Raw genomic sequence first — 22,128 nt, 5'->3', positions numbered from 1 at the left:
ACACATACTGGAGACACTCCAGGAAGTGCCAGGCCCTGGGGAAAAGGGCCTATACTGCAGGGCACTATAGGACTTCTTCCTCATAAAGCCATTATCCTCAAAAACTGGAGATATAGCTTTTCTAACACAGAGAAACAGGCACAGAGACTTAGACAAAATGAGAAGACAGAGGAATTTGTCCCAAATGAAAGAACAAGACAAGGACACAGCCAGAGATCTAAGTGAAACAGATATAAGTAACATGTCTGATGGAGAATTTTTTTTCACTTATTTTTTTAAAGATTTTAGAGACAGCGTGCACATGAGTGTGCAAGCATGCATGTGGGGGAGGGGCAGAAGGAAAGGTAAAGGCAGAGAATCTTGAGACTCCCCACTGAACAAGGAGCCTGACATGAGGCTCACTCTCATGACCCCAAGACCATGACCTAAGCTGAAAATAAGAGTTGGATGCTCAACTCACTAAGCCACCCAGGTACCCCTTCTAATGGAGAATTTAAAGCAATGAGCGTAAGGATACTCAATGGACTTGAGAAAAGAGTGAAAGACATTAGTGAGACCATTACATGGAGATAAGGAATAACATAGCAGAGATAAAGAGCTCAATAAACAAGATGAGAAACACGCTTGATGAAATGAACAGCAGTCTGGAAGAACAAGAGAAATGAATTAATGACCTACAAGAAAAAGTAATGGAAAACAAGCTGAACAAAGAAGAGAAAAAGAATTATGCACAACAAGAATAAACTTAGGGAGTTCAGTGACTCCATCAAACATAACATTTGTATTATAGAAGTCCCAGAAGAAGAGAGAGAAAAGGAGGCAGAGAATTTATTTGAAGAAATAATAGCCGAAAACTTCCCTAATCTGGGAAAGGAAACAGATATCTAGATATCCAGATACAGGAGGCAGAGAGAACCCCCAACAAAATCAACAAAAGCAGATCACACCAAGACATATTATAATTAAAATGGCAAAATATAGTGATAAAGAAAAAATATTAAAAGCATCAAGACAGACTCTTAACTATAGAGAACAAATTGAGGGTTGCTGGAGGGAAGGTGGGAGGAGGGAATGGACTAAATGGGTGATGGGTATCAAGGAGGGCACTAGTGATGAGCACTGGGTATTATTTAGTGATGAATCACTAAATTCCAGTCCTGTAACTAATATTATACTATATGTTAACTAACTAGAATTTAAATAAAAACCTGAAACAAAAACAAAAAGTAGCAACACAAAAGAAATCAATTACATACAAAGGAAATACCATAAGGCTATCAACAGATTTTTCGGCAGAAACTTTCCAAGACAGAAAGGAGTGGCATGATATATTCAAAATGCTGAAAGGGAAAAACCTGCAGCCAAGAATACTCTATCCAACAAGGCTTTCATTCAGAATAAAAGAAGAGATAAAGAATTTTTCAGACAAACAAAAACTAAAGGAGTTCATGACCACTAAACCAGCCTTACAAGAAATATTAAAGGGGACTCTTTGAGTGGAACAGAAAGATAAAAAAAAAAAAAATAGTATGAAGGTAGGAAAAACAGAAGCAGTAAAAATGAATATTTCTGTAAAAAAAATCAGTCAAGAAACTCATAAAAGGATATGAAATATGACACCATTCACCTAAAACATGGGGAGGAGTAAAGAATGGGTTTAAACTTAAATACCATCAACTTAATGTAGACTGCTGCATGCAGAAGATGTTATACACAAACCTAATGGGAACCACAAATCAAAAACCACTAATAAATATTCAAGGAATAAATAGAAAGAAATCCAAATATATCACTAAAGAAAACCAACAAACCATGAAAGAGCAAAAGACAATAAAGGATCAGGGGAAGTCTTCAGAAACAACAACAAAACAAGCAATGAAATAGCAATAAATACATATCTGTCAATAATTAGTTTGAACGTAAATATACTAAATACTCCACTCAAAATACATAGGTCTTGTTTTTTTTTTATTCATTCTATCACCCTATCTATATGTTGCCTATAAGAGACTCGTTTTAGACCAAAAGACACCTGTAGGTTGAAAGTGAAGGGATGAAGAAACATTTATTATGGAAATGGATGTCAAAAGAAAGCCAGAGTAGCAATACTTATATCAGACAAAATACACTAAAACAAAGACTGTAAATTACGGCATCAGGGTGGCTCAGTCAGTTAAACAACTAACTCTTGATTTCAGCTCAGGTCGTGATCTCAGGGTTGTGGGATCGAGCCCTGCATCGGGCTCTGTGCTGGGCATAAAACCTGCTTGAGACTCTCTCTCCCTCTCCTGTTTTCTCTAAAAACAAAAAAACAAAACAATAAAACAAAACCCAAAGACTGTAACAAGACACAAAGAAGGACACTATATAATAAAGTGGACAACCAACAAAAAGATATAACAACTGTAAATATTTATGCACGCCACATGGGAGCAACCAAATACATACAAACAGTTAATAGCAAACAAAAGAATTAATTGATAATACATTAGTAGTAGGGGACTTAACACCTCACTTGTATCAATAGACAAATCATCTAAGCAGAAAATCAACAAAGAAACAATGGTTTTGAGTGAGACACTGAACCAGATGTATTTAACAGATATATTTAGAACATCCCATCCTACAAGAGCAGAATATTCATTCTTTTCAAGGGCACATGAAACAGTCTTCAGAACAGATTACATATTAGGCCACAAAAGAAGCCGCAAAACATTCAAGAATATCAAAGTCATACCATGCATCTTTTCTGAACATAACATTATGAAACTAGAAGTCAACCACAAGAAAAAAAATCGGAAAGACCACAAATACATGGAGGTTAAACAACATGCTACTAAACAACGAATGGGTCAACTGGAAAATAAAAGAAAAAAATACATGGAAATGAATGAAAATGAAAACAATGGTTCAAAACCTTTGGGGCACAGTGAAAGTGTTCTAAAAGGGAAGTTTATAGCAATACAGGCCTACCTCAAGAAGTAAAAAAAATCTCAAATAAACACCCTAACCATGCACCTAAAGGAGCTACAAGAACAAACAAAACCCAAATTGAGCAAAAGGAAGGAAATACTAAAGATTGGAGCAAAAATTACAAAACAATAGAATAATGATCAATGAAACCAGGTGCTGGTTGATAAACCTCTAAAGAAACAAAATTACTAATAAAAGAGGAGAAATATCAACACCACAGAAGTACAATTATAGGAGAATATTATGAAAACCTATATGCCAACAAATTGGACAACTTAGAAGAAATGAATAAATTCCTAGAAACATACAACCTACCAAAACTAAAGCAGGAATAGAAAATTTGAACAGACCAATCACCAGCAATGAAATTGGATCAGTAATCAAAAAACTCCCAAAAAAACAAAAGTCCAGGACCAGATGGCTTCACAGGCAAATTCTACCAAACATTTAAAAAAGAGTTTATACCCATTCTTCTCAAACTACTCCAAAAAATATAAGAGAAAGGAAAACTTCCAAATTCATTGTATGAGGCCAGTATCACCCCGAAACCAAAACCTGATAAAGACACCACAAAAAAGAAGAACTACAGGCCAATATCTCTCATGAATAGATGCAAAAGTCCTTAACAAAATATTAGCAAACCAAATCCAACAATATAATTAAAAAATCAGGGGCGGGGGCACCTGGGTGGCTCAGTTGGTTGGGCATCGGACTCGGTTTCTGCCCAGTTGTGGTCTTGGGGTCATGGGATTGAGCCCTGCGATGGGCTCCATGCTAGGCACGGAGTCTGCTTGAGACTCTCTCTGCCCTTCCCCTCCACTCTCTCTCAAAAACAAATAAATCTTAAAAATAAATAAATAAATGATGCATTTGTTTCTGATGAAAGGCAAGTGATCTACAGAGCTGCTGTTGTGGGAAAACGGAGTCCTCTATCCCATGACTGGAATGCAAAAGACCATACTTCATTAACGGTTACTACAAAATTCACACTGATGCAATATAGTTTCTGCAAATCATCATCCACTGCTTAATGTCATAAATTTGAGGTCTACCATTCCTATACTTTTGTTTGCATTTATTTTTATTTTTTAGTTGTATAAAGCTGTAAGAATTGGTAGTTTATAACTGGTATTTAAGTATTTATAAGCTTAAGACAACAAATACAGCTTAGGTCAATACTGAATGGCTGTGAGAACTTTTTTCTTTAAAAGAGTTTGGGATATAAAGTCTGAGATATGAGGATCTACTCATTGAAGGATACACAATAAGAATAGCTTGAAATTACACATTTTCTGTACCATAGGCTAAATTACCTTCTTAGGCCATTACCACACAAATCTTTGTGAGTGGAATGGAGGCTGTTTCAGTTACTAGGGTTGCAAAACAAATTATCCCCAAATTTAGCAGCATAAAACAACCCTTTATTATGCTCATAAATTCTGAGGGGTAGGGATTTAGACACAACACAGTCATGACATCTTGTCTCTGCTCCAAGATGTCTGGGGTTTCAAGTAGAAGACTTGATGACTAGGGGTCAGAATCCTCTGACAGTTCCTTCACTCACACATCTAGAAGTTGATGCTACCTGTTGGTTGAGTGCCTCAGTTCCTTCCCACATAGACATCTCCAAGTCATCTCTCTTTGTGGGCTAGTTTTTTGCTTCCTTAGAATGTTACCTAAGTTCCAAGGGCAAGAGAGAGAGAAAGAACCAGTCAAACACTGTATTGTATACTTTATGAGCTAGACTTGGAAGTCATGTATTTGTTAAAAGCCACTCGACTCCAATGGAACAGAATGAAAAGCCAAGAAATAAACTTACGCATATACAGTCAACTAATATTTGACAAGGGATCCAAGAATACTGAATGGAAAAAAAAATATGCTCTTGAATAAATGCTGCTGGGAAAATTGGATATTCACATGTAAAAAAACTAAACTAGACTTCTATCTTACACCACTCACAAAAATTACCTTGGAACAGATTAAAGACTTAATTATAAGACCTGAAAACATAAAACTCCTAAAGAAAATATAGGAAAAGTGTTCTTTGACATGGGTCTTGGCAATGATTTTTTTTGATAGGACACCTAAATACAAGCAACAAAATTAAAAAAAAAAAAAAAACAAACAAACCAAGTGGGACTATACCAAACAAAAAAGCTTCTGCACAGCAAAAGGAAAAAACAACAAAATGAAGAGACAACCTACAGAATGGGGAAAAATACTTGCAAACCAAAAATCTGATGAGAGGTTAATATCCCAAATATATAAAGAACACATACAACTCAATAAGAAAGCAAATAATTCAATTTAAAAATGGTCAAAGGACCTGAATAGACATTTTTCCAATGAAGATATAGGAATGGCCAATAGGTACATGAAAAGTTGCTCAACATCACTCATCATCAGGGAAATGCAAATCAAAACCACAATAAGACATTATGTCACACCAGTTAAAACAGCTAGCATCAAAAAGATAAGAGATAACACTGGAAAGGATGTAGGGAAAAAAGGGAATCCTTTTGCCCTCTTGCTGCAACTGTAAATTGGTAGTCATAATGAAAAATAATATGGAGGTTCCTCAAAAAATTAAAAATAGAACTACCATATGATCCACCAATTCCACTTCTGGGAATATATGTGAAGAAAATGAAAACACTATGTCGAAGAGATATCTCCATCTCCATGTTCATAGCAGCATTATTTATAACAGCCAGGGAAGGCATGGAAACTTGTGTCTGTTACCAGATGAATGGATAAAGTGTGTTATATATTTTATATACATATATAATGGAATATTATTCAACCATAAAAAGGAGGAAATCTTGACATTTATGACAACATGAATGGACCCTGAGGCCCTTATGCTAGATGAAAGAAGTCAGAGAAATACAAAATGATCTCACTTATACGTGAAAACTTAAAACAAACTCATGGAAAAAGAGATCAGATTTCTGGTTACCAGAGGTGAAGGGAAGGAGGAGGAAGAATTGAATAAATGTGGTCAAAAGGTACAAACTTTCAATTATAAGATAAATAAGTACTAGAGGTGTAACATACAACATGATGACCATCATCAATCCTGCTGTATGGTATATATAAAAGAGTATAAATCCTAAGAGTTCTCATCTGAAGGAAAAATACTTTTTTTGTATCAATAGATGATGCTGACTAAACGAATAATTTCACAACTTAAATAAGCCAAATTATTATGCTATATACCTTAAACTTATACAATGTTGTATGTCTGTTATATCTTAATAAAACCAGGAGGAAAAAACAAGTCTAAGGACAGCTTACATTCAAAGGGAAGTATCTTAGTCTGTTATGGTTGCTATAACAAAATACCACAGATTGGGTGGTTTATAAACAACAAATAATAAACAACAAATATTTATTTCTCACTGTTCTACAGGCTGGAAATCAGAGCAGGGTGCCAGCGTGATGGAGTGAGTGTGCCCTCTTCTCACAGACTTCTCACCATACCCTCACATGGCTGAAAGGGCCAGGGAGCTCTCTGGATCCTCTTTCATAAGGGCACTAAAACACTAAATTCTCCAACCAAAAGACACAGAATGGCTGAATGGATTAAAAAAAAAAAAAAGACCCATTTATATACTGCTCACAACAAGTCAGCTGTAAGGACATACAGATTGAAAGTGAAAAGATGGAAAAAGATATTCCAAGCAAATGGAAACCAAAAGAAAGCTGGGGTAGATACACTTTTTTGGTAAATTTTATTTTTTTAAGATTGTATTCATTTATTTATCAGAGAGACAGCACAAGCAGGGGGACAGGAAGGCAGAGGGAGAAGCAGGCTCCCCGCTGAGCAAGGAGCCTGATGCAGGACTCGATCCCAGGACCCTGGGATCATGACCTGAGCTGAAGGCAGATGCTTAACCGACTGAGCCGCCCAAGTGTCCCTACATATACTTTTAATAGACAAAATAGACTTTATTAAAGACTAATAGGAGACAAAGAAGGGCATTACATAATGAAAGCAGGGGTTAATCCAACAGGAGGATATATTTGTAAATATTTATGCACCCTATATCGCAGCACCTAAATATATAAAGCAAATATTAACATATCTAAAGGAAGACACAGCAATACAGTAATAGTAGGGGACTTTAATATCCTGTTTATATCAATGGATATATCATCCAGACAGAAAAATCAAGAAGGTAACATTGGCCTTAAATGACATGTTAGACCAGATAGACTTAACAGATATATACAGAATACAACATCCAAAAGCAAAAGAATACATGTTCTTCTCAAGTGCACGTGGAACACTCATCAGGACAGATCATATGTTAGGCCACAAAACACATCTTAAATTTAAAAAGACTGAAGTAGGGGCGCCTGGGTGGCACAGCGGTTAAACGTCTGCCTTCGGCTCAGGGCGTGATCCCGGCATTACGGGATCAAGCCCCACATCAGGCTCCTCCACTATGAGCCTGCTTCTTCCTCTCCCACTCCCCCTGCTTGTGTTCCCTCTCTCGCTGGCTGTTTCTGTCTCTGTTGAATAAAAAAATAAAAAAATTAAAAAAAAATAAATAAAAATAAAAAGACTGAAGTATATCAAGCATCTTTTCTGATGACAGTGGTATAAAACTAGAAATCAATTACAAGTAGAAAATGGAAAAATTCATAAATATGTGGAGGTTAAACAACATGCTACTGAATAATCAATGGATCAAAGGAAAAAATCAAAAGAAATAAAGAATACCTTGATTGTACAGTGAAGGAAACCATCAACAAAATGAAAAAGCAACCTGCTGAATGGGAGAAGAGATCTGCAAATGATATACCCCAAAAAAATGCTAATTCAAAATATACTCCTGCATCCAACACCAAAACAAACAAAACATGATTTAAAAATGGGCAGAGGACCTAAATAGACATTTTTCCAAAGAAGACATACAGATGGTCAACATGAAAAGATGCTCAACATCACTAATCAACAGGGAGATGCAAATCAAAACCACAATGAGCTAGCACCTCACACCTGTCTGAATGGCTCGTGTCAAAAGACAATAACAAGTGTAAAGATGCGGCGGAAAGGGAAAAAGGGAACCCTTGTGCCCTGTTGGTGGAATGTAAATTGGTATAGCCATTATGTAAAACAATATGGATGTTCCTCAAAAAATTAAAAATAAAAATACCATACAATACAGCAGTTCCACTTCTGGGTATTTACCTAAAGAAAACAAAAACACTAATTTGAAAAGTTACATGCACCCCTATGTTCACTACAGCATTATTTATAATAGCCAAGATATGGAAGCAGCCCAAGTATCCATCACTATATACATATGACGGAATATTACTTGGCCATAAAAAAGAATGAAATCTTGCCATTTGTGACAATATGGGTGGACCCAGAGGGTATTATGCTAAGTGAAATGAGTCAGACTGAGAAAGACAAATATCATATGATTTCACTTATATGTGGAATCAAAAAAAAAAAAAACCCAAACAGATTCAAATACAGAGAATAAACCGGTGGTTGCTGGGGGATAAAGGGATGGGTGAAATAGGCAAAGGGGATTAAGAGGTACAAACTTCCAATTATAAGTCACAGGGATAAAATACAGCATAGGGAATATAGTCAATAATAATGTAATAACTTTGTATGGTAACAGATGGTAACTATATTTATTGTTCTAAGCATTTCATGTTATATAAATGTTGAATCACTATGTTGTACACCTGAAACTAATATTGTATGTCAACTATATTTCAATTAAAAATAAGTTAATTTAAAAATATCCTGAGACAAATGAAAATACAACATGAAAATTTATGGGATGTAGCAAAAGCACTTTCTTGAAAAAGATTTTATTTATTTATTTACATGAGAGAGAGAGAGAGAGAGAGAGAGAGAGAGAGAGACAGGAAAGTATGCAAGCAGAGGAAGGGAGAGAGACAAGCAGACTCTGCACTGAGCACAGCCTGACACGGGACTCAATCTCACGACCCTGAAATCATGACCCGAGCCAAAGAAAATCAAGAGCCAAAATCAAGAATAGGACACTTAACCGACTGAGCCACCCAGGCACCCTAGCAAAAGCACTTCTAAGGCGTAAGTTCATAGTGATAAAGGCCTACATCAAAAAATGAATTATCTTAAATAAACCTCGAGGACCTAAAAAAAAAAAAAAAGAACAAAGTTGGCAGAAGGAAGGAAATAAGAAAAATTAGAGCAGAAATAAAACAGAGACTAAAGAGACAATAGAGAAAATCAATGAAACTAAGAACTGAGTCTTTGAAAAGTTAAAATTGACTTTAGGTAGACTTCCCAAGCACAAAAGAGGACTCAAAATCAGAAATGAAAGAGATGTTTCAACTGGTATCACAGAAATACAAAAGATCATAAGAGACTACTATGAACAATTATATGCCAACAAATTTGACCATCTAAAAGAAATGGATAGATTGTTAGAAACATACAACCTACCAAGCCTGAATCATGAGAAGATATAAAATCTGAACAGACCAATCACTAGTAGGGAGGTTGGCTCAGTAATTAAAAACCTCCCAACAAACAAGTGTCCCGTACCACAGTTTCACTGGAGAATTCTACCAACATTCAAAAAAAAAAAAAAATTACACCAATCCTTCTCAGACTCTACCAAAAAAGGTGAGGGAACTCTTCCAAACTCATTTTATGAGACTAGCATTACTGGACAATAAAACCAGATAGGGACACCACAACAAATTTATAGGCCGATATCCCTGCTGAACATAAATGGAAAAATCCTCAACTAAATATTAGCAAACCAAATTCAACGATACATTAAAAAGAGCATACACTAAGATCAAGTGGGATCTATTCCAGGGATGCAAGGGTGGCTCAACATCTGCAAATCAATGTGATACAACAAATTAACAAAATGAAATATAAAAAATCATGATAATCTCAGATAATGCAGATGGAGAAAAAGCATTTGACAAAAAACAACATCCACTTATGATAAAACTCTCAAAGTATAGGGGCGCCTGGGTGGCACAGCGGTTAAGCGTCTGCCTTCGGCTCAGGGCGTGATCCCGGCGTTATGGGATCGAGCCCCACATCAGGCTCTTCTGCTATGAGCCTGCTTCTTCCTCTCCCACTCCCCCTGCTTGTGTTCCCTCTCTCGCTGGCTGTCTCTATCTCTGTCAAATAAATAAATAAAATCTTAAAAAAAAAAAACTCTCAAAGTATAAAGGACACACACCTCAATATAATAAAGGCAATATATAACAAGCCCACAGCTAACATCATATTCAACACTGAGAAGCTGAAAGCTTTCCTTCTAAGATCAGGAACAAAACAAGGATGCTGGCTCTTCTTGACACTTATTAAACATAGTATTGGAAATCCCATCTGGAACAATTAGTCAAGGAAAAAAAATGGCATCCACGTTGGAAAAGAAGAAATAAAATTGTCACTATTTGCAGATGACATATTATACATAGAAAACACTAAAATCTCCACCAAAAAAGTATTAAAATAAACATTCAGTGAAGTTGCAGGACACAAAATTTACAGAAATCTATTGATTTCTATACAATAATGAACTACCAGAAAGAGAAATTAGAAAATACTCCCATTTGCAATTGCATAAAAAAGAATAAAAACCTAGGAATAAATTTAACCAAGGAGGTGAAAGACCTGTACACTGAAAACTATAAGACATTAATAAAAGAAACTGAAAACACAAATAAATGGAAAGATAGTCTGCCTTCATGGATTAGAAGAATATTGTTAAAATGTCCATCCTACTCAAAAAAATGTCCATACTACTCAGAGCAGTCTATAGATTCAATGCCTCCTGTATCAAAATTCCAATGGCACATTTCACAGAAATAGAACAAACAATCCTAAAATCTGTATAGAACTACAAAAGACCTTGAACAGCCAAAGCAATCTTGAGAAAGAAAACTAGAGGCATCACACTCCCTGACTTTAAACTAAATTACATAGATGTAATAATCAAAAGAGTAGTCACATAAAAACAGACACACAAATCAATGGAAAGAATAGAGAGCCCAGGGGCGCCTGGGTGGCACAGCAGTTAAGCGGCTGCCTTCGGCTCAGGGCGTGATCCCGGCGTTATGGGATCGAGCCCCACATCAGGCTCCTCCACTAAGAGCCTGCTTCTTCCTCTCCCACTCCCCCTGTGTTCCCTCTCTCACTGGCTGTCTCTCTCTCTGTCAAATAAATAAATAAAATCTTAAAAAAAAAAAAAAAAGAATAGAGAGCCCAGAAATAAAACCATGCATATATAGTCAATTAATTTACAACAAAAGATCCAAGAATATATAATGGGGAAAGGACAGTTATCCAATAAATGGTGTTGGGATACCTGGACAGCCAAATGCAAATGAATGACACTGGCCCACTATCTTACACCACACACAAAAATTAGTTCAAAATGGATTAAAGATTTGAACATCAAATTAAAGATTAAAGACCGAAACCATAAAACTCTAGAAGAAAACATAAGCGGTAAGCTCCTAAACATCAGTCTTAGTGATGATTTTTTACTGGATCTAATACCAAAAACAAAGGCAAGAAATCCCAACATAAACAAGCTGAAAAGCTTCTGCACAGCAAAAGAATCCAAAAACCAAATGAAAAAGCAAACTACTGGATGAGAGAAAATATTTGCAGTCATAACCTTTTTAATAGGTTAATATCCAAAATATACAAAGAACTCCTATAACCCAATATCAAAAAAACAAAAACACACAAACAAAAAAACCCATAACAATCTAAGGGCACTAATGCCATTCATGAAGGCTCAACTCTCATGACCTAATTAATCACCTCCCAAAGGCCCTACCTCCTGAAACCATTACCTTAGGCATTAGGTTTTCAACATAGGGATTTCAGGAGACACAAACTTGTAGACCACCGAGGAGGAATTAGACTCCACCTTTTTTTTTTTTTTTTTAAGATTTTATTTATTTACTTGAGACAGACAGAGCATGAGCAAGCATGAACTGGGTGGGCAGAGGGGAGGGAGAGGGAGAAGCAGGCTCACCACTGAGCAGGGATCCAGACAAGGGGCTCACCCAGGACTCAGAGATCATGACCAGAGCCGAAGGCAGATGCTTAACTGACTGAGCCACCCAGGTGCCCCAAGACTCCACCCTTTGATGGGAGGGATATCAAGTTTCTGAAACAGCATGTGGGATCAAAAATGTTGAGGGTATTCTTGGAAAATATGCTGCAAGGGCTATATGAAGATGTAGAATCATCTTACTCCTAGAGATCTTTCAATTGCACATTTTATATCTGCCCTATTAACTTTAAACATCTTGGAGGGAAACTTATACCTACTGCCTACTATGCACCAGGCACTGTTAAAAGCACTGTAATGTGTTTTTGCTATACTAAGATTATTCAATTCTGCTGTAAAAATTGAAAGAAACTAAGTGTGGGAGCAACTGGATTGTAAGACCTATGGAGATTCGTAAGATATGTTAAGTATAAATAGTAAGTAAGTTATTAACCTACGAGGCATGTTAAAGACAAATAAATGGAACATAATTACGTTGAACATAGATTAAAAAAAACAATGGAATAAACAAACGTCACAGAGAGAAATGGTTGGAAGGAATAAGTAGATCTTTAAATATTCATAAAGTAAAGACCACGTCACTTCCATATTGACAACTATGTTATCCCTAAATCAGCCACCAGTTGGTGACATCCATTTTGGCCCCATATCTGCTCTTCCCAAGAAACACAGATAAAACTCATAGCTGCTCAGCAGGTTAATTTACAGTAAGTTACACCTGTGAGCAGGTCTACTTGATCCTGCATCTCCAAAAGAGCAAGTGTATGCTGGCTTCACCGTCTGTCTGTTGAGACCCCTTGCTAATCCTTAGCTGTTTTTTTTTTTCTTAAGATTTTGAGAGAGAAAGAGAGAGCACAAGTGGGGGGCGGGGGGGGAGGGAGAAGCAGACTCCCCGCTGAGTGCAGAGTCCTATGAGGGAATCGATCCCAGTACCCTGAGATCATGACGGGAGCCAAAATCAGACACTTAACCGACTGAACCATTCAGGCAGCCCTTAACTCTGTTCTTAATAGCTATACCACTAGTCAGGAAAGCTGATGCAGCAAGGGCAGGATACATGAACACTGAGTAACATTGAGATTTGGATAGTAGGGTCCTTCCAGTCCCTCCCCTCCCCACACCCTATCTTAAATATATTAGCTGCCACAACTCTTTCCCCTTGATGTAGGTTTTAAATTAATGTAGTAAACTGTGTTAATTCCAGCAACTTAATTTGATCTGAACCCTTCTGTTCCATGACCTCCATGATTAGTAGCACAAGTGTACTTGGAAGCTACCATTTTAATTCCCCACCCCAGTAAGTGCTTTACAAGTAATATATTATTAAATCTCCACAACAATCTTTTAAGGAAGGTATTATCATTCTTATCCTACAGGTGAGGAAACTGGATCTTGCAGAGGCTAAGTAACTTGTCCAAGGTAGCGCAGCTAATAAATGGGGGAGCTAGAATTCATGCCCACGAGGATATGGCTCCAGGACCCATGTTCTTTTTCACTAGGTTCGTTCATTTTTGTTTCTTCAATACCAAATACGATGCCTGACATATAGTAGACATATTGTTTGATAACTTTAAATGATATAATCCTTGCTCTTAGTTTATTTGCCATGTGGCCAATAAATTATCCGACTTAAGACTCAGTTTCCTCACAGAATTTAGCTATTATTTGAAGTCGATATATGTAAAACATTTTCCTCAGCCCTTACCCGTAGTAATTGCCTTAAGAAAGATAACTCTCATCCCCCACTCTGGGGCAGGTTTTTAGAAAGAGCTGTCGGGCATTTTCAAAGCTTAGTTTTCTATCCTGTTTTACCATACTTCACACGGCTATCCACAGAACAGGTGCATGTTGTTCAAGGCATGACAAGGTTCTCCCAATATTTCAGCTTCAAGCTATTGAACCTCTTTCACCTCATTTTTATTTGCTAAACTATTTTTTTCTTTCTGTTGTAGTTATCTTTAGATCAGCCCCCCCCCATGGATAGCAGTCAATTCAATCCCATTATTGTGACTCTCGGCACCGACTCCTGCCCAGACACGGGGTGAGGGGGGAGGGGAATCTCTCTGTTGCTTCTTAGTTAACTAATCTTCGTGATTTATCCGCCGGCGGCGGCGTGTCTTCACCTGTGAGGAGGGGCACGGCAGCACCCCCCTCACACGGCAGTCTCGAAGCCGAAATGCCTAGCTCACAGAGGCGCTCAGTAGCTACTTCAAAAGCTTAGTTTGTTGAAACAATTTCCCAGAGCTTCCACAACATTTCCCTAATTTGGGTCCTTTCTGCCTCTCGTCCTCACTCTGGGAGCCCCACCGACCCCATTCACACACACACTTTCCCCTCAACAATTTCTTTCCGGCTGCTGAAATACAAAACAAGGCAGCCTTTTCTCCTCATTAATTTTTTAACAGTGCGGTTTTCTTTTTTCACCAATAGTGTGGCTTTTCCCACCACCGCTTCACACGCGAAGAGCGCTTTCTCCTCATCTCCTCCCGCGTCTCCTCCCCCCCGGGGCAGTCTCTCAGGACACGCCGAGTTAGCGCGACTTACCGTGTTTCTGAGGCGCGGCTAGAGCTAGCTGGGGAATCTCGGCTCGGAGGGGCGACCAGGCGCGTCCGGGCACCTCCCGTACGAGTGAGTAGAGCCCGGAGCCCGCCACGCAGGCGGGGCCAAAAGCCGTAGACCGAATCTCTCACACCCGGAGCGAGGAGGCGAGGCCCGCAGGTTCCGGGCGAGTTCTTCTGGGGGTCGGCGGGAGGCGGGGTCGGAGTCCGGGTAGCGGTAGCGGAGTGGGGCGGGGCCTCCTGGAGTGGGCGGGGTTCTGAGACCGGGGAGGCGGGGTCCGCACGACGGATGCTGCGGGGTTGGCCGACACCGAGAGCTGTCCTCAGGCCGCAGGCGGGAGGCGGGGCCGGCCGGAGTAGGCGGGTCCCTGAGGCGGGGGAGGCGGGGCCAGGCCGGCGCAGGGGGAGTTGCTCCATCGGCTGGCTAGAAAGTGGGTACGGCGGGAGTAGGAGGGGTCTGTACAGCCGCAGGCGGGGCTGACTCCTTGGACCCGCGGGCCACCTGGGTCCTGCCATAGTTGGAGGTGGCCCGAGGCTCTCAGTTCCTTCAGCTGCGGTAGCTCTGGCGGAATCTGCGCGATGGGTGACCCGGAAAGGCCGGAAGCGGCCAGGCCCGAGCTGGATGAGGTAAATGTTGCTGCCTTTCCCTGTCCCGCCCCATAGTCACGCCTGGCCTTTAGGTTGCAGGTTGCAGCCAGGACCTGCGAGGTGCAGGACTGTTGTAGGAAATTTTACCCGTTGTGGTCGGCAACCCAGTGCAGGCCCAGCCGCGAGCCCTCGCCGCAGCCTGGTTTCGCGGTTGTGAGTGCTCGGGAGGCCGTCCCCGGGGAGGGGTGACGAGGGAGCCGGGTTTCTGCTCGGTTGCTCTGCCCCGGGGCCAGACAAGGGCGACGCTCTGAGGTTTCGGGCCGGCCCAGGAGCACCCCGCCCCCGTAGTCTGCTCCGTACTCTCCTCCCATCTTTGAGCCTCTGGAGCCCTGGCTGGGGAAACCCAGGCAAGGAATGAGGACAGGTGGATTTACTGGAGAAATGCATCCCGAATCTGTGAGATGGTTAAAAGGAGTTGGAGACCGGGTGTGGAAATTGACTCAGGTGGATGGGGTGGTGACGATAGGTAGAAGGGCGACGGGAAGTCCTCACAACAATGAAAAACATCAGGTTAGGAGGCCAGATTTGCTCACACTGGGCCACTTAACTAGCTGTGACTCTCTCGGGTGTGACTTTCTTCATTTATACAGTGGACGTGATACTTCCCTCACAGAAGATTAAGTCAAAGGCTTTATGCAAAGTACCACGGAAGTTGTGGGTGCCTCCCAAAACCCAAGTTAACATGTTTATCTTCCGCTTCTATAATAGAAGTACATAATAACAGTAAATCAGTTTATTAGACTGTTGTATGGTAGTTCAAATTGTTGCTCTATAATGTTCATACCCTGTTATTTCACAAATACTTCTAAACCATTTGTGTACAAGAGAAGTACTTTTTGTATTTATTTTGAATCTGTTGGCTGTGTGTGAATCTCTTTGTTTTAACAGTTTCAGCTTACAGAGACTCATACTTAGCCCTACATTTCTTTAGAAACTTGTAGAGTCCAGATTTGGGGTTTTATATTATTTGATTTTGATTTTGTAAACATTTAGTAACTAATTAACAAGTTGTAAATATCCTTCAAACTTTTTCTTCCTCTTTTAAAAAATACATTGAATACCAATTTCCTTACTCCAAAAGGACAATTCGGATTTTTCTTCTTGTGCTACAGTCATTCAGACTTAAGACCTGGAAGTTAACTTTTATTATCCCTTTCTCAATGACATAGGCTCACAAAGACAGAGGCAGAATATTAGCTGTAGAATGAATTCTAGTGAGCATCTGGTCCAAAAGTTTTTAACTTGAGTTGCAAGGATGCTTCAAGCATGTTGTTTCTCTAGATATGATGGTGCAGCATGGGCCACCTGCATTAGAATCACCTGGAGTTGTAAAAAATGTAAATTACTGGGCATAGATTCTAGACATGGTAAATCAAAATCTCTTGGGAGGGTCTGGGATTGCATTTTTAACAAGGACTTAAGGTGATTCTGATTCACATATTTTAAGAAACACTGCCTTGGGCTTGAAGGGTGTTTATGAATCTCCTGAAGTTTATAGATTTTGTGTGTGCCCACGTGAATCTCCTGACAAAGAGGTCCTTAGCTTTCACCAGTTTCTTGAAGTTAACTTTCATTAATCAAATCGATAGTCCCTATTTTCAAGGTAAGAAAGTTTAGGCCGGAAAAGATAAAATGATGTGCCGAGGACCACATCATTCAATAGCAGAGCTGGGCTTAAAACCAAGTTCTTGCTTGTGGGCCAGTATTCTGTTTTGTCAGATTTGGTAGGAATAGAAAAATGAAAATGAAAGTGACACCTGGGCAAATACAAATAGCGTATGACTATAGCAGCATCCAAATAGCCTTCTTCACCTGAGAAGAGAGGCGAAGGCAAACAAATGAAAGTGGTGGAACTGGGGCTGGATTGAGAGGGAGGGGCCTTGTAGCATGACAGCCTACACGAGGAAATGGTGAGTGCTAGCTGGGGAATCTGCTCGGGCATATCCTCTTGGGATGAGGTGACCAGAAACTAAGGCAGGCAGGAACTAGAGGCCCTAGTCTGGAAGACACAGTGGAATGTTGCCAAAGAACGGTTGTGTGTTCTGAACTTTATTTCAGGGTTTCATCACTTTACACCGGTGCAGCTACAACAACTTGTCTGTCTACCTCCAGTCTTACCCACTGTTTAATCCTTTTTACCATTCCTAAATTCATCCTTCACTAAACCAGTGCCTTTATGTCACTCCTCCCAAGTAGAAACTCTTGAGATGGTCTCAGTTCCCACCAAAAACACCCAATTCTGTAGGCTGGCAAAGCGCTGTTGAAGCAGCTTTTTCACGCTGACCACCACATCTTAATTCAGGCTGCCCTGACATTTTCCCGAAGAAGACATACAGATGGCCAACAGACACATGAAAAGATGCTCAACATCATTCATCAGGGAAATACAAATCAAAACTACAGTGAGATATCACCTCACACCTGTCAGAATGTTTAAAATTAACAGCACAGGAAACAACAGATGTTGGCAAGGGTGCGGAGAAAGGGGAACCCTCTTACACTATTGGTGAGATGCAAACAGTATGGAGATTCCTCAAAAAGTTAAAAATAGAACTACCCAATGACCCAGCAATTGCACTACTTGTTATTTACCCAAAAGATACAAAAATACTGATTCAAAGAGACACATGCACCCTGATGTTTATAGCAGCAATATCAATCTTAGCCAAATTATGGAAAGAGCCCAAAGGTCCATCAACTTATGAATGGATAAAGAAGATGTGCATACACACACACACACACACACACACACACACACACAGTGGAATACTACTCAGCCATCCAAAAGAATGAAGTCTTGCCGTTTGCAATGACATGGATGGAGCTAGAGTGTATTATGCTAAGGGAAGTAAGTCATTCAGAGAAAGACAAATACCATATGATTTCACTTATGTGGCATTTAAGAAATAAAATGGATGAACATAGGGGAAGGGGAAACAAGACGGGGAGGCAAACCATAAGAGACTCTTAACTATAGAGAACAAACTGAGGGTTGATGGAGGGGAGGTGGTCAGGGAATGGACTAAATGGATAATGGGTATTAAGGAGTGTACTTGCTGTGATGAGCACTGGGTGCTGTATGTAAGTGATGAATCACTAAATTCTACTTCTGAAACCAATATTACACTGTATGTTAACTAACTAGAATTTAAATAAAAGCTTGAAAAAAAACTGAATGAAAATTCAGGCTGCCATGTGTACCTCTGAGATCAATACCATGGTTGCTACCAAAATCTAGGGATTTTTCTTTTTCCAGTTCATCCTGGATAGATATCCAATGAATCTTCCTGATGCCACCCCTATTCCTGCTAATTCATATTCAGAAACTCTCCATGACTGTCCACAGGAATGATTTGCAAACTACCCTACAGTGAATGCCAGTACCTGGGGGTTGGGGTCAAATGGTGAGAGTTGGAGTATGATCCTCTCAATCCCCCAGATCTTTAAAAATCTTTGTTCCACAGAATTAATTCCTAACCTCTTACCCTGATTGATATCCAGAGTGTGGATCCTTTACAGAATTCTTCTCTGTTCCATCTGTTGACAGAGATGGCTTTAGCCAAATCAGATCACTTCTGCCATTGCTTTTGATTGTCCTACATCCATTTTAGCCACTCTTTTTCTTTTTTTTTTTTTTTAAGATTTTATTTATTTATTGGAGAGAGAGAGAGAGCACAAGCAGGAGGAGTGGCAGGCAGGGGAGAGGGAGAAGCAGGCTCCCCATTGAGCAAGGAGCCAGACGTGGGGCTCAAGACCTGAGCCAAAGGCAGATGGTTAACCAATTGAGCCACTCAGGCGCTCCTATTTCAGCCACTTTTAATCCCAACTGGCTCCTCTTCTTCCATCTGCCCTTCCAATGTCAGCATTTTCTTGCCTGCATCCCCAGGTGTGCTGCTTCTCTATGTTTTTCTCCCTGGGTAATCCCTTTGGTGACTACTAATGGGACGGATAGCCACCACTCCTCTGCCATTGTATTATATTTTTAGCTGCCTACTGGATATCTTCAAACTGAACAAAATATGTTTTTTATTGACCAACTTGACTTTTTAAAAACTTTTGTGTTTGTAACTATTGTTGTTGTGGCTTGGGTTGGTGGGGGAGTTCATTCAAATTAAGCTTTTTTTAAACATCTAATGTGAGAAGCAAGAGATTTGGCTCATTTATTCAATTATTCTCCAGATGCTGAGCACTTTCTCTGTGTCTCTTATTTCTTGATATGATCATTCAGTTGCTGGACATCTCAAGGGCCTCTTCAACTGTTCCTTATCCTGTTCTTCAAAATCCAAATTTTTAGCAAGAATGATTAATTCTACTTCTAAATATCTCTTATAGCAGTCTTCTTTTGTGTTTCTACTGGTGGTACCCTAGTTCAGGCAAGATTTGGGTAGGGTAATGATTTTTTAATTGTTCTCTCCACCTGCAGTTTCTCTTCTAATCTGACCATATTTCTGGATAAGTGATTTTTAAAAAGATCTATTTATTTATTGGGGGGTTAGGCAGAGGGAGAGAATCTTCAAGCAGACTCCCCGCTCAGCACAAAGCCCCATGTGGGGCTCCATCCCACGACCCATGAGATCATTGACCTGAGCTGAAACCAAGAGTCTGATGCTCAACGAACTGAGCCACCCAGGCACCCCTCGAAAAGGGATCTTCAAACAGATCTGGCTATGTTTCTTGCCTAATTCAAAGTCTCCCAATAGTCTATGTGATAGAGGCCAGATGCTAAAGTGTTCTATATCAAAACAGACCACTTTGGGGGCGCCTGGGTGGCACAGCGGTTAAGCTTCTGCCTTCGGCTCATGGCGTGATCCTGGAGTTATGGGATCGAGCCCCACGTTGGGCTCCTCCGTTATGAGCCTGCTTCTTCCTCTCCCACTCCCCCTGCTTGTGTTCCCTCTCTCGCTGGCTGTGTCTATCTCTGTCAAATATATAAATAAAATCTTAAAAAAAAAACAAAACAGACCACTTTGATTTCTGAAATTTTTTAAATATCAACATCTTAATATCTATTTAATATTCAAAATATATACCCACCTTAACCTCAGATAAAGCTTAGAAATGGAGTATGTATTTTAAAAGCTAAAAGTTAAAAATCTTTGCTTGTTTCATTTCATCAGAATGATGACATTGAGGTAAAAAAGTGTCAAAACAGTTGTATTGGAATGGCTACAGGAAAAAAGCTGTGGCAAAATTCATATATATTTACATTGAAGGCCCTCCTCCCATGGCTTTAACACATGAGCCTAGTTTTCGAACAAACTTATAAGTGTAATGCTATTGATAAAACCCATCTTTATTTTATTAGTATAATTTTAATTAGTATAATTAGTATAATTTTACTTAAGTTAATTAAAATTATAATTTTAATTAGTATAATTAGTATAATTTTACTTAAGTTAATATATGTAACATTACTTATAAAATCAATTAATGGAATAGGGAGGCTATTTTGATGAAACCATCATTTTGAATTGGGGTATGGATGATTAGTGAAGATTTCTATCAAACTTAGCAAGCAATTTCTTTGCATATTCATCAGAAGTTTTCTTAATCAATTTACTACTAGCCAGGTCTGTGGATTTATCAAGCCTGTAAAATATGTGGATACCCATTGGCTTTAGAATGCATAAGTAGCAGGTTCTTCTCTGATGCACCCACATATTTCTGTTCCCCCTGATTGAGTTATTGTATTGTAATTACTGTAATTTAATTAAGTGTGTAAACTAATATATGAGAATGAGAAGAAAGTTGCTTCTATAAAAACGTAAATTGAAAGCTTTGGAAAACTCAGTAAAGATGACTTGTTAAAAACAAATTCTGGGGTGCATGGGTGGCTCAGTCAGTTAAGCATCTGCTTCAGCTCAGGTCATGATCTTGGGGTCCTGGGATGGAGCCCCACATCAGGCTCCCTGCTCAGCAGGGAGCCTGCTTCTCCCTCTGCCCCTCCCCCTGCCTGTGTTCTCTCTCATAAATAAATAAATAAATAAATAAATAAAATCTTAAAAAAAAACCCACAAATTCTGTAGAATTAGGTGTAAGCAAGACAAGTATAATAAGATTGGGAGGGAATCCTACAAGAGATAAGAACTCTGCACTCAGACTATTCTACCTTAAGTATGTTAAAACTAGGAAGTGTAAGTGATGCATTTTTAAGTCGTGTTTATCAGGAAGACTTGAGAGTCCAGTGAGCCAAATTAACAACAACAAAAAGCTTTGACTTTATAGCAGAAAATGAGTAATAAATGTAAATTACATGTTTAAGTTAAATAGTTTAAGGCATATATCATTTTCTTTTCTCTTTTTTTTAAGATGGCACATTTTATGTTATGTGTATTTTATTTTTTTAAATTTTTTAAAGATTTTATTTATTCATTTGACAGAGATAGAGACAGCCAGTGAGAGAGGGAACACAAGCAGGGGGAGTGGGAGAGGAAGAAGCAGGCTTCCAGCAGAGGAGCCTGATGTGGGGCTCGATCCTAGAACGCCGAGATCACGCCCTGAGCAGAAGGCAGACGCTTAATGACTGAGGCATCCAGGCACCCCCGTATATCATTTTCTTATGATTCATTCCTTTAGAAAATTTCTAACCACCAGGAGGGCTTCTACTGTATTATTATTACTATTGTATTATTGTTTTTTCCTTCTTGTTTTTTTAAAGATTTTATTTATTTATTTATTTGACAGAGAGAGAGAACAAGCAGGGGGAGCAGCAGGCAGAGGGAAAGGGAGAAGCAGACTCCCCACTGATCAGGGAGCCAGATGTGGGGCTCGGTGAGGGGCTTAATCCCAGGACCCCAGGATCATGACGTGAGCTGAAGGCAGCTGCTCAACCAACTGAGCCACCCAGGCACCCCTCCTTTTTGTTTGGTTTTGAA

General features: G+C 39.4%; 1 protein-coding gene across 7 annotated transcripts in view; it reads left to right on the top strand.

The window, feature by feature from the left end:
* The first annotated feature begins 14,985 nt into the window (after positions 1 to 14,985).
* RRM2B (ribonucleotide reductase regulatory TP53 inducible subunit M2B) overlaps positions 14,986 to 22,128 on the top strand; it is an 88,609-nt gene continuing 81,466 nt past the window's right edge. For 5 of the 7 annotated variants that reach the window (XM_034668404.1, XM_034668403.1, XM_019803132.2 and 2 more), the window contains exon 1: positions 14,986 to 15,232. In XM_034668404.1, coding sequence (XP_034524295.1) covers positions 15,185 to 15,232 — 48 coding nt within the window. In that variant the 5' untranslated portion in view covers positions 14,986 to 15,184. The remainder of the gene's footprint in view (positions 15,233 to 22,128) is intronic. The other 2 variants (XM_011229138.3, XM_034668405.1) reach the window with 1 other exon arrangement.

The sequence above is a fragment of the Ailuropoda melanoleuca genome, chromosome 9, assembly GCF_002007445.2.
Source record: "Ailuropoda melanoleuca isolate Jingjing chromosome 9, ASM200744v2, whole genome shotgun sequence".
NCBI lineage: Eukaryota > Metazoa > Chordata > Mammalia > Carnivora > Ursidae > Ailuropoda > Ailuropoda melanoleuca.
Note: the sequence above shows the minus strand (reverse complement) of the source record. Positions and strands in the feature narration are given on the sequence as shown.